The 11,249-nt window shown below is 48.3% G+C and overlaps 1 protein-coding gene across 2 annotated transcripts in view; it reads right to left on the reverse strand.

The window, feature by feature from the left end:
• Positions 1-9,253, reverse strand: part of CACNB4 (calcium voltage-gated channel auxiliary subunit beta 4) — a 396,197-nt gene extending 386,944 nt beyond the window's left edge. For both annotated transcript variants that reach the window (XM_029605496.1, XM_029605493.1), the window contains exons 1-2: positions 9,104-9,253; positions 8,835-8,918 (exon numbers count right to left, since the gene is read on the reverse strand). In XM_029605496.1, coding sequence (XP_029461356.1) covers positions 8,835-8,918; positions 9,104-9,166 — 147 coding nt within the window. In that variant the 5' untranslated portion in view covers positions 9,167-9,253. The remainder of the gene's footprint in view (positions 1-8,834; positions 8,919-9,103) is intronic.
• Between the last annotated feature and the right edge of the window lie 1,996 nt (positions 9,254-11,249).

An 11,249-nucleotide genomic window follows, 5' to 3' on the forward strand; every position in this document is an offset into this window, starting at 1 on the left:
GCAAGCAATCCAAATACAGAAAAGAAAACACAGTGCAACGCCCCTTACCACTAAGTGCTTCTGACATAGCGTCCCGCGCCCTACTGCATCCAAGGATCGTTTATAGTCCTCCCTGCACTACTGAGCTCCTCTTATAGGCCCTGCAGCAGGAACTGCCTGAGGCGTTGGCTGATACCATCACATCCTGTCTAGGTATATAAGGAAGTCCCCTATGACCAGCCGGCAGCCCAGCATCAGGTCCTCCTGTGCTGGTTGTTGGTGCTATGATGCCTGGCCATGCCGTGTTCCTGCCTTGCCTACTCATGCTTCGGCCCTGCCCTGCCTCTTCTTCCATTCAGCCTTTCCTCGGATTGTTCTTCTGTTGCTGACCTGAACTGTCTTCTGACCTTGCTTGATCTCTGCCTGCCTGGACATCGACTTTGCTGGATTCTCTCTTAGCCCTGACCTTTGCCTGTTCTTGACGCTGCCTGAGCTCTGCTGGCCCTGACTCCAGCCCACCTTGGTCCTGCCTGTCTCCTTGTTCCTTGCATCCCGCCAGAGAGGTCCTGCCGGCCCAGAACCTGTGGACTCAAGCCACGGGGGAGGAGGCCAGCTAAGCAAAAGTCCTTGCCTTGTGGCACGTCAGCTGCCACCTGCTGGTGCCTGGTCGGTGTTCCCATGCCCCAGGCTGTATCAACCCATCAGCGGCCCAAGGACTCACATCTCCCGGAGTGCGACACACAGGAAGTCACATTTATCTTTAGCAGGTGGACCCTCTACTTTGAGGAGCACACTAGGGCCATGAACTTGCCTGGAAGCAGGACCCAGACTGTGATATACGGAATGGAGGTGGCTTACAGGGAAGTGAAGGAGTTAAAACACAGCTAAAGGGAAGTGCAGTCACACGTGGTCCTTAAGATAGCTCAGACCTGCTATCATGCCCGCAGCACCGGAAGGATCTGCAGAGTTTACTCTTAAAGGAGTTCATCATGGAGGCGCAGTATCACCGACGTCATTTTCCAGGGAGAAACTAAAGGTGAGGAGCCCCAATGTGGCAAGTTCACTTCTCGCTTATTAAAATATCTCTGCTCACAAAGCTTTCACCTGAACGTTTGCTGGTGAATCATTTCCAGCGAGTCAAACCAATCCTAAGCCAGAAATCAGATCAAGCCTTTATTTTTCCTGAACTGGAACAGAACCTGACCCATTATTTGAAAGCAAGCCTCTGTTGAAATGGAACGAACCCGCAAAAAAAATAATTCTGGTTACCGGATCAGCTTAAGGGTTTAACTGAAAAAAATAACCTGACATAATACACACTGTCTCCAGACGCAGAATGAGCACATACAAACAAGGTATGCGACAAGTTACCATTTGGATTTGACAGTGTGAATAAAATAAGCATTGCAAGTTTATGGCTTAAGTATTTATTTTCATGTATTTATCACTACAGCATCATAATGCTCTAAGTGATTTCCTAAACAAATATAAATATAAAATATTTACATAGAAACAACTCCCCCACAAAAATATTGCTCTGTCTATACATCATTCACAGATAATATAGTTCACTTTACATATTTACTCAATACATATATTATAATATATATTATAATATATATTATAATATATATTATAATCCGCTCTGAAGCACATGAAAGGCAGAACATAAATCAATTAAAAAACAATATATATATATATATATATATATATATTTATATAAATAAAGTACTTGTGAAACAAACAATGCTTGCTCTGTCCCACTTTGCAAATGACCATTATAATGTGCACTATATTCCAACGATTTCATGAGAACCAGAACCGAAGCAGTGGATTCACAGTTATTTATTTATTTATTTAAAAACTTTTCCATACCGTTGCTAAGTTAAATACCATCGCAACGGTTTACATGTAGGCACATATTTAATGTAGGTAAAAGCGTACTATAGTACATTCTAACAGGTGCCGTCAAAGGTTCGGTTACAATATATCATTAGACATCGTCATTTAGCGAAGTAGTTCATGACCAATTGTACCAAGGTACTTAATCTTTATTGTCCTGAACCAGAACCAGACTGGAACAACTTCAGTTGCAGCTGAGCTCCAACTGGAACCAAAGCTTCTCCGTCAGCACAGGCAGAAAACCAGCCCCCTCTCCCCATTGTGTGTCCAAAACCCTTCCCCTCTGCCCCTAACTCGCCCTGCGACATTACTGGGAGTTTCCTCTCTACTACTGGGAATAAACACATTTATCAGTCTTTTCTGCTCTGAATTTACTTCTGAATCGTACCGTTGGCAGGTAAATGTGTCAACTTAAAGTCAGTAAACGCCGGTGAAGACGATCGCTATTTTGCACCATTCTTTGAACCGAGATACTGATGTACACAGCACACGGCTGAGGTTTAATCAGCAGCGATTCCATTCAGCATATTCTACCATATTTACATCTTGAAAAATCGAATCATAACATCATCCCTCATAAAGCCCCCGAAGCAGCCTTGTGAGAAACTCGGCCAGGGTTGGGCTCTTTTATCAAGATATATGTGCGAATAAAACAATCCATACCTAAGGCGACGGGTCTGTCTTGCTTCCTATTTGCCTACTGAGGATAAACACGTTTATCGGTGTTTCCTGCTCTGAATTTACTTCGGAATCGTACCGGTGGCAGGTTTAATCCTCCTCCCTGTCCCACTAGCTGTCTCGCTTTCCAGTTCACCTTTACTTCTTCTAGCCTGCCTTCCTTATGTCTCCCCCTCTTCATTTCTATTCTTGGCCCTCCCCATCCTCCTCCATCGTCCACTTCCCTGGCGCTCACCCACCCTCCCTCCCTCCCATCTTTCTGGACCCTCTTTTTTTGGCGCTAACCTTTTCCTGTTCCTGTCAGTGCTGGTGGTGGGGTCGGGCACTGAGCTCGTACCTTTGAGCCATGGGGGGGGGGGGGGGGGGGGGCAGGCCAGTGGTTGCAGAGGAAAAAAGTATGGATATTCTCCCTTTTTCCAAGCCTTCCAATCTCTCGCCCTCTCAACTCTCCCCCCCCCCCCCATCCTCTCCCACATCTCTCTTTTATGCTTACTTTTCCTCTATCATTCAATTTTATTTCACCTGCCTACCTTCCTCCCCCTCCCAAGTCTTGCCCCTCTACCATCCTCTCTCTCCCTCTGCCCCTCCACCCGTCTTGCCTCCTCTAAGAGCCCTCTCCTGTCTGCCTATTTCTCCCACCACCTTTATCTCATCCCATCCTATCCAAATGTTTCCTTATAGCTCCAGGTTAGCAGGGATTCCCAGTGCCAGTCCTGGTTTTACTCTCAGTGCATGCAGGGACCTGTACTTCCGAAATCCCAAGACAGGACCTCCAAGTCTATAAATGCAAAGGGTTAAATGCCAGGACTGCCTCTCCCGCCATATCGTAAACCCTCCCCTCCTATCCTTTCCTTCCTTCTCTCTCTCTCTCTCTCCTCTTCCCCCTCCCTTTCTTTTCTTACCTTCAGCAGCGGTCAGTGAGTGAGTATCGGCTCCGCTGTATTGCCCACACCACCCCCTCTCCACAAGGGTTTCCTTTCTGACTGGAAACCTGTGCAGGAGCAAAGGGGCAGAACAGCCATGGGGGGGCCTGTGAGCGACGTCAGCTCACAAGCCCCACGCTCACCGATTGCCACTACTGCCACTTCCCCAATGTGATTACTGGTTGGGTGAAAAACGTGGAGATCTGTAGGGGACAGGAAAAAGGAGTTCGGGGGGGGGGGGGGGGGAGGGGATAAGGAAGGATGAGAAGAGGTCAGGCAAGCTCTTATGAAAAGGTCAGCCCTTGGGCCATTCTTTGGCTGCTCCTATCAACTCACTGGTCCACTGGGAATTTTCCGGATGTCTGGTTGGCTCAGTCAGTCCCTGGATATTCAACAGGATACAGAGCTCCTGCCCCTGTTGTTGAATCAAGATCTGACCACCAGTCCTTATAGCTTCATGTCTGCACTCCTGAAAGACCATCAAAAGCATCCAAATGGATCTGAAAAGCAAGCTTAATAGTTTGCATTCCCAGACAAATAAAAAACAAAACAAAACAAAAAGACATTTTAGTCCTAGAAAGAGCCACCGTCAGCTCCTGTGCTTAGGAGAGCCAGGCCACCTTGGCAACTGTACGCCAACGTCTCGACACACCGTTCCCCCATTTCAGCACTCGGAACTGCATTCCTTTTATTCCTCTACCGCTCTAAGTGTCGTGAGGAAAAGAATCCCCCTGTTTACTACCTGAGGTGGTCACGACGTCGCAGTGAACTCTCCTTTGTTGTATGTGGAAATCGGCATGTCACTTATGCAGCTGAAGTACCGATTAAGTGTGCTTCAGGGAGGAATAAACGTATTCAGCTTGCAGGCTCGTGTGTGTGGTGCCCAGGAAGCTCCTGGGAGATACGGCAGCATCACTATGAAGTCCAGGCAGTGAGCAGGGCACCTATGACGGCCACTGAATATTCTTGCAAGTCCCCGGTGAATATCTAAAACAGGGGTTCCCAGCCTTTTTGGGGTTGTGGACCCTTTTCCAGCCTCCAAAAATGTTGTGGAGTCCCATGTGCCTCTCAATTTTTACATGCAGTAAAATGCCATATGGAAAACTGAATAATGGAATAGCAAATAACAGTTTGCATTCCTGAATAATTTGTAATGTATAAAACCTAATATTAAAGAATGCTTACTGATATAAACTGTGCTCTTCCTCCCACCATGGCCCTTCCCAAGTGCCTTTTCTGGTTCTCTCCTTTCTGCCCTCCCCTTCATGACCCCTTCCTGAGTGCTCGCCCTTCCCCATGGCTACTTCCTGAGTAGTGTCCCATCTGCAATCCTTCCTTCCATCTCTTCTTTGTCCTTTCTAGAGTACCTTCCCTCTTGCCATGTTTCCCCCCCCTTCCTGCGTGCTCTCACTCCTGCCCTCTCCTCCCTTCTCTGCCTCCTCCCAAGTGCTGTCCTCCTTTCCAGCTCCCCCCTCCCCCCATGGCCATAAGACTCACTCAGTGCAGTTTTTTCCTCCCTCGCTGTCAGACCAGCAGGGCAGCACAGCACGTGCAGCGGTCGCCAGAAAATGTTCGTCAGGGTTATCACCCTGCTTGCTTCTTCCTCCTCTGGTCACGTATGGCAGCAGCACTCTTCTCCCTCTTCCTCTCAGCAGAATTCCTCACGGCGGTTCTCCGTGGCATTCTTCCCTGCCACTAATCTAGGCTGGTTGTGGCCTCTTGAGGCTCCTTTCGGTGCGGGATCAGGCAGCAGTCATAGAGCAGAGCTCCTCAAAGGTGAAGGTGGCCTGCTCTGTTTCTCAGCAGCTGCACTTTGGTTGTTTCCCTTCCAGCAGGACCCCCCCCCCCTGTGATGGTCTTGTGAATCCCTAGGGGGGGGGGCCACAGATCCCAGGCTGGGAGCCACTGATCTAACACACCAAGCTAAATACTGTATAATTTTACAAGAAAGAAAAATCCCAACACTGAATATCTCTAGATGTTCACGTAGGGTACTTAAGCCCGTGTTAGAACCAAACTCACAAAAATCAAATCATTATTTCTGTAAAAAAAAGTCACCTTCTCTGGGCCGTCCCAGTGACTCACCCCAGGCGGGAGGCCCGAGTTCGAGTCCCAAGCGGACGGGGCAGGGATGCTGCGAAGATATTGCTCCCGGTCCCAGGCAGGGGGAGGTAGCCACAGCCACTGCACACTGGCATCACTCAATGGCCAGACGGGTTTCCTAAAGAATCTGCGCAATCTGTGGCCCCTGGTGAGGTGGGCTCCTGCGACCGTGCCCCCCAAGGAGGAGGAGGAGGAGGTAATTGAGGAGCCAGGAGCAGAAACCAACATCATCTTCTTTAGGAGGGACGCAGGGGGCGACATTTTAATGTGACGTAACCTCGGGAAGCCGCTCACGCTAACTGGCCCCTCCCAACACCAGGCGGTTTTTTTTTCTACTTACTGGGGAAAGTCCTCTTAACAGGGTGGTAACCCTGATCCTGACAGCTCTTTACGAAGAGCACATACAAAGCCCAACCTATGCATCTAAGGAATAACTACACAATTGCAACTAGCTAAGAGGCAGAGCGCCTGATTTTTCATGGGGCACGATAAATCCAACCAGACATCCACTACTGTTTGCCTCCTTTTTGCCGTCAGGTCTCGGGCTGCAAGCCTGACAGCGCATTCAGCTGAGAATGAAACTTCTTGATTGGACTAAAATTTCAGGCAATTAAGTTCTGGAAGCTGCCTCTGACCGAAAAAAAAAAAAAAAAAAAAGAATCCCCATAGCAACCCTTGTTTCTAAAGCCACAAAAAGACTATAAAAGGTTTACAGTGGTAATATTACCAAAAAGTGCTCCACTTCTTTTTCTCACGTACCTGCTGGTACGCACAGCGCGGCAGAGGAGCTGCAGGGGTCTACGCTAGCCCAGTGCCCATCAGCTTTGCCGCCACAGTCAAAATAATCCCTGCTTTATGAAGATCTTTTCTAGGAGAGCAGAGCACAGGATTTTTTGAGCCCTGCTAACTGCAGCAGCTCCTGCTTTAATCACCAGCATAAAGCTTACAGACCTTAATAGCAATATTGCCCACAGAGAAAGCTACTTCTCATAGATAGAGACCCTCAGCCCAACTTGCCCAGTTATGGTCCGGAGCAGCGATGGCATATTCTGGTCCTGGAAGGCTGCAAACTGGTCTGGTTTTCAGACCTTCAGCAGGGATACAGGCAGGAGAAATGTGCACCCACTGCATCCAGCACATGCGAACACATCTGCTGACTATTCCAAGGGGGAGATGCTGAGAATCCCCCACTTCCCCAGCCCCCAAGACTAGAGCCACACGCAGAGAATTCAATCACAGCTTACCTTTCCATCCACTGCTAATGAAACAATTCATGGAGAGGTTTTTCAGTTCAGGCACCTACGTAGGCTAATGCAGCCCCCGATGAGAATCATCCAGGTAAGCCTTGTGAACACAGTCACCTTCTGATTTTGGGTTTCCCTGTGTCTGTTCCATTTTCTTCTCTCACTTTTTACTGGATGCTGTGCTTTTCACATATTACTAGGAACGACCTTGAGTTCCCAAGGACGACAGTTACCAGGATATACTGTTAGGGCCTTATTTAAAAGGGACTTGTGTCCCCACCCCCCATCCTGGGCCCTATGAAAAAACAAAAATACAAAATCTTTACTGAATCCGTACTGCTCTATGTCAAACTGTGCTACCCATTCTGCAGAAGGCCTTTTGCTTCTTCCCAAGTTACAAGTTTCAATCGCTCTCAATTACAGCTCATAAAAGAAAATGCTGCGTTCATTTTTCCTTTCTGAACAGTTAATTAGGAGCATTTGTTTCTCACCAGACGGTTTCTCATTCTTTGTTATCATCATACATTACATAAGGCAAGCCTCGGATCCAAAAACAGGAAAAATAGCAAATAGTCAGAAAATCAATTCAAATGTGTCTGGGAAGCACTGGACCATTTACTGGTTTTACATTATTTTGGAACCTGGGAATATAACAACCCCACACACACACAAAGAAACCTTTAACTGTGTGCATTGTTTTAGATTTTTCTTTATAAAAATGACTGATCACATTTGACAGGAGATTTAACCCTCCAGCTTTGGTAAAGGTCATAACATAATCGGGTCGGGTGACAAGGTGTTAACCCACTATATTGTAAAAGCTCTCAAGCTGCTGAAATTAAGGGGAAAAAACACAATTTTAACAGAAAGTTTCATTCACCTGCTTTGGCGATGCTCAGAATATAATCACCCCCCCCCCCCCCCAATGGAGTCAGGTGGCGTGGTATTCCCGCTGCTGCCCTCCATACTGTACAGGTTGTCAATCTCCGCCAAAAAAGCCTTAGCTCACAGCACAAGCCCTAAAAAGAGCGGAGAAGTGATCTGCCAGCAAAGAAAAGATTTCCACAAGACAACAAAACTGGAAAGGAATAACTTGAGCAGATAGTTCCACAAGTCAAAGGAATATTGGTTGGCAATTTACAAAAGGTGGTATCTCAATAACCACCGAATATCTGGGTTTAGAAAGCCAATAAGCCTTAAATCATACTAAAAAAAAAGTCCTAAAATTACCTATTATCCTTCAGTGTTAGTATATGTTTTGAGTTAAGCTAGATTTTGCATGTTTCTGTTTCCAGATTTTCAATCCCCATGTCTTCTTATAGATTTAGGATCCGAAGCTGAATCTCCAGCCCCATCCAAAGTAGGTCAGCAGGCAGGTTTTGATATTGTCGAACACCAGCCTTCAGTTCATCCTCTTTTTTTTTTTTTAATCTTTCCAGCATCTCTTTCATGTCTCTTTGTGCCATGCCTACGGGATAGATCATTCCAATTTCACCGTCAGCCAGTGCAAAACGTGATCAAAGCAGCACCTGGCTCTATAGATCTGTTCAGATTCCCTGAAGCCCTGTCCCCGGCAAGCACTGAAACTTTCCAGCCTGATCCCACTTCACAAGGCTCCCTACCAACAAACCTTAGCCGGCACCACTTCTCTACCAAGGGAGGGGGGTTCCTACTGAGCTACCGATTCCTCATGAAGACTTTGATGCATTACTATATAGTTTCCAAGAGAATGACCAAAAAAAAAAAAATCAAATCAAATCAAAGATCCGCACATAAATTCTCCCCATTACTGACTTATCAGCCTGGAAGATACAGAATAAGGCTTACTCGAGGTGTCAAACTTTCAAATTGATCTCTCTTCACATGAAAACGCGTCATGCATCAAAAAAATAATAGAGGTTTTGTTTCCTTTTACCTCGCCTTAACGAGGGAGACAAACGAAGCCTACAACCAGCCCTCCCCGCCTCGGAGGTCCAGAAAGCACCAGCGCCCGGCTCTTTCCTACCTGTCTTAGGATAAAGCTGGTGGAAGTTGTGCTGCCATCGGATCGCTTCAACCGGCTCCTCCTGGACGTCGTGCCCCGGGAAACCTGCACTCAATCAGGCGAAAGAAGAGGTTCAGACCTCAGGATCTCGCCCGCCCCCCGCATCAGCCCCGAAACGGCCGGCCGTGCACCCCACCCCACTCCTCCCCCCCGCCGGCTCTGATCTCTCTCGGCTCCCGGGCCCCCGCCGGCTCTGATCCCCCCCCGGGCGGGAGCGGCGCGGACGCTACCTGGAAGATGGGCGCGTGCAGCCCGTCCGCGATCCCGTTCTTGCCGTAGGAATTCCTGGACATGGCTACAAGGGCATCGCCACCGCCGCCGCTGCCAGGAGAGGAGCAGAGCGCCGGAGTCAGCGCTCGCCGCCGCCGCCGCCACCTCCCTCCCCCGCCGGCAGCAGCTCGGGGAGGCGGGAGCGAGCGCAGCCCCTCCCGCGCCTCAGTCTCACCTTCCTGGATGGAGAGCGCATGGCGGCTCCCGCCGTCCCAGCTCAGTGCGCGCGGGGCGACCGCAGCGCGTGCAAGCGGCTAGCAGGCCAGACTCAGCCTGAAGAGACGTGGGGGTTTGTTCTGCGCCTTTGGGCTTCCGGCTTAATCGGAACCGGGTCTGAGATTCCTGTGCCATGCAACTAGGTGGAGATTTGTTTTCTATTTCACATTCCCTTCCCACAACCCCAGCCCCGTTATGGCATCTGACAGGCCTACAGGGGTCACAGACCAGGGCCCCTTCTGGAGCATGGCAATTATGGGCCCCAAACTGATCACTAGGTGTCACTGTTGCACCATGACTGGGACACCCTCTGGCATGGGGGGAGCAACCTATTAATGCTGCCTCTGCAGCATCCCCATCTGGTTTAGGGTTGCTAAGTGCCCAGCTTTGGACCAGTCTGGTCATGGGGGCTTTTTTGTACGATGTCCGGATATAGCAGCAATCTGATAATGTAATCTCTGCTCAAACCAGTGCCGAGAGGCATCATGCCAATCGGCTTTATTCGTCTGCTGATGCCCTGGCACGGGTGCAGAAGAGCTGACGGCCAGGACCGGTGGAAGTACTAGGCGGACAAGATAACCGCCTGGAGCACTGGAAGTTTGGGAGCTATGGCTTATGGCTCCCTTTAGTAGTGACCAGCTGGCACAGTCATAAGAAGTCTGTGCCGAGGGGCCAGACGGAAGCGGAGTAGAAGCCGTGGCTGGATTCGCATGCGGGAAGTAAGCAGCGGGGGCATTCTGTTTGCTCTGCCTAGGGTACCTGAGACGCTTGCAGCAGCCCTACTGTCAGCAGAGGAGCACTAGGTGCAGCCTAGTTCTGTCACCACAGGCCCACTATCAAAGGCGGAGCGGGAGTGCACTGGAGCTCAAATGGAGGAAAGATGGAGAAGGAGCCCATCAGAATCCAGAACGAGCCAGAGGGGGGAAGCGAGAGATCATGGAGTGGGCATCATATGGGAAGAGAGAACTGCGGATCAGGGGGTCGTAGGGTGGTGCTCATCGTTAATGGTCAATGCAAAAATGGAAAGGGAAGTGAATGAAGGTCTACCTCATGAAGGGTGGTGAGGGAATGCCAAAATGCACTGTTTGATGCACTTGCCCTCTCATGCACACACCAGTCAATTTTTCATACAGGTAGCAGAGCAAGCAATAAGAGCATCAAGCAGGGTATGACAGTAGACATCTCCCCCCCCCCAAACTCGGTTCTCAGATTGGGGAAGGGGGTCCAATTATGTAACAGCTGTCATTTCTAGTACAGCTTAGGGAGCGACTCTCAGGTTTTCCTTATAGCAGAGCATTGTCTCCAGTCCCATGAAAAGCTATTGCAGTAGAAATGACAGGTACCAAATCCATTAGGTTTCAGTTGAGTCTAACCTCTCTGAACTAGTCTTTAATTTTCAGTCTTGTTTATGTTGATTTCTTTAACAGTGGATGTCAGGGAGAGAGATATCTCAAGGGAATCAGCACAGTAGAGTACAGTAGCAAGCTCAAATCCAGCTCATGTCAGTATGACCAAAAGTCATTATTGTCTGAAAGCTATTAGGGCAGTAAGTTCCAAACTTCACATCAGCCTAGAACAGAGCTATAGTGCTCTAGGATGAGTCCACAGTCCCTGCATTCTTTTATTAAATTGCTTGTCTGCCCTGTAATTTTTGTTTCATTTATATTATTCATATATTTTATATCATTGCTATTTAATTATATTTTATGATGCTGGATTACCACCATTTGCCAATTTTTTTTATATTAGATTACCCTTTTTATTTACTCTGTTAATTAGGTTTTGATGCTTATCTTGCATCAGTATGTGATTTTGAGTTATCTTAATTTAAGCTGTGCTGTGGCCTGAGCCCCTCTAACAATACAGCTTGTTACAAATATTTTAAAGAAA

The sequence above is a fragment of the Rhinatrema bivittatum genome, chromosome 6, assembly GCF_901001135.1.
Source record: "Rhinatrema bivittatum chromosome 6, aRhiBiv1.1, whole genome shotgun sequence".
NCBI lineage: Eukaryota > Metazoa > Chordata > Amphibia > Gymnophiona > Rhinatrematidae > Rhinatrema > Rhinatrema bivittatum.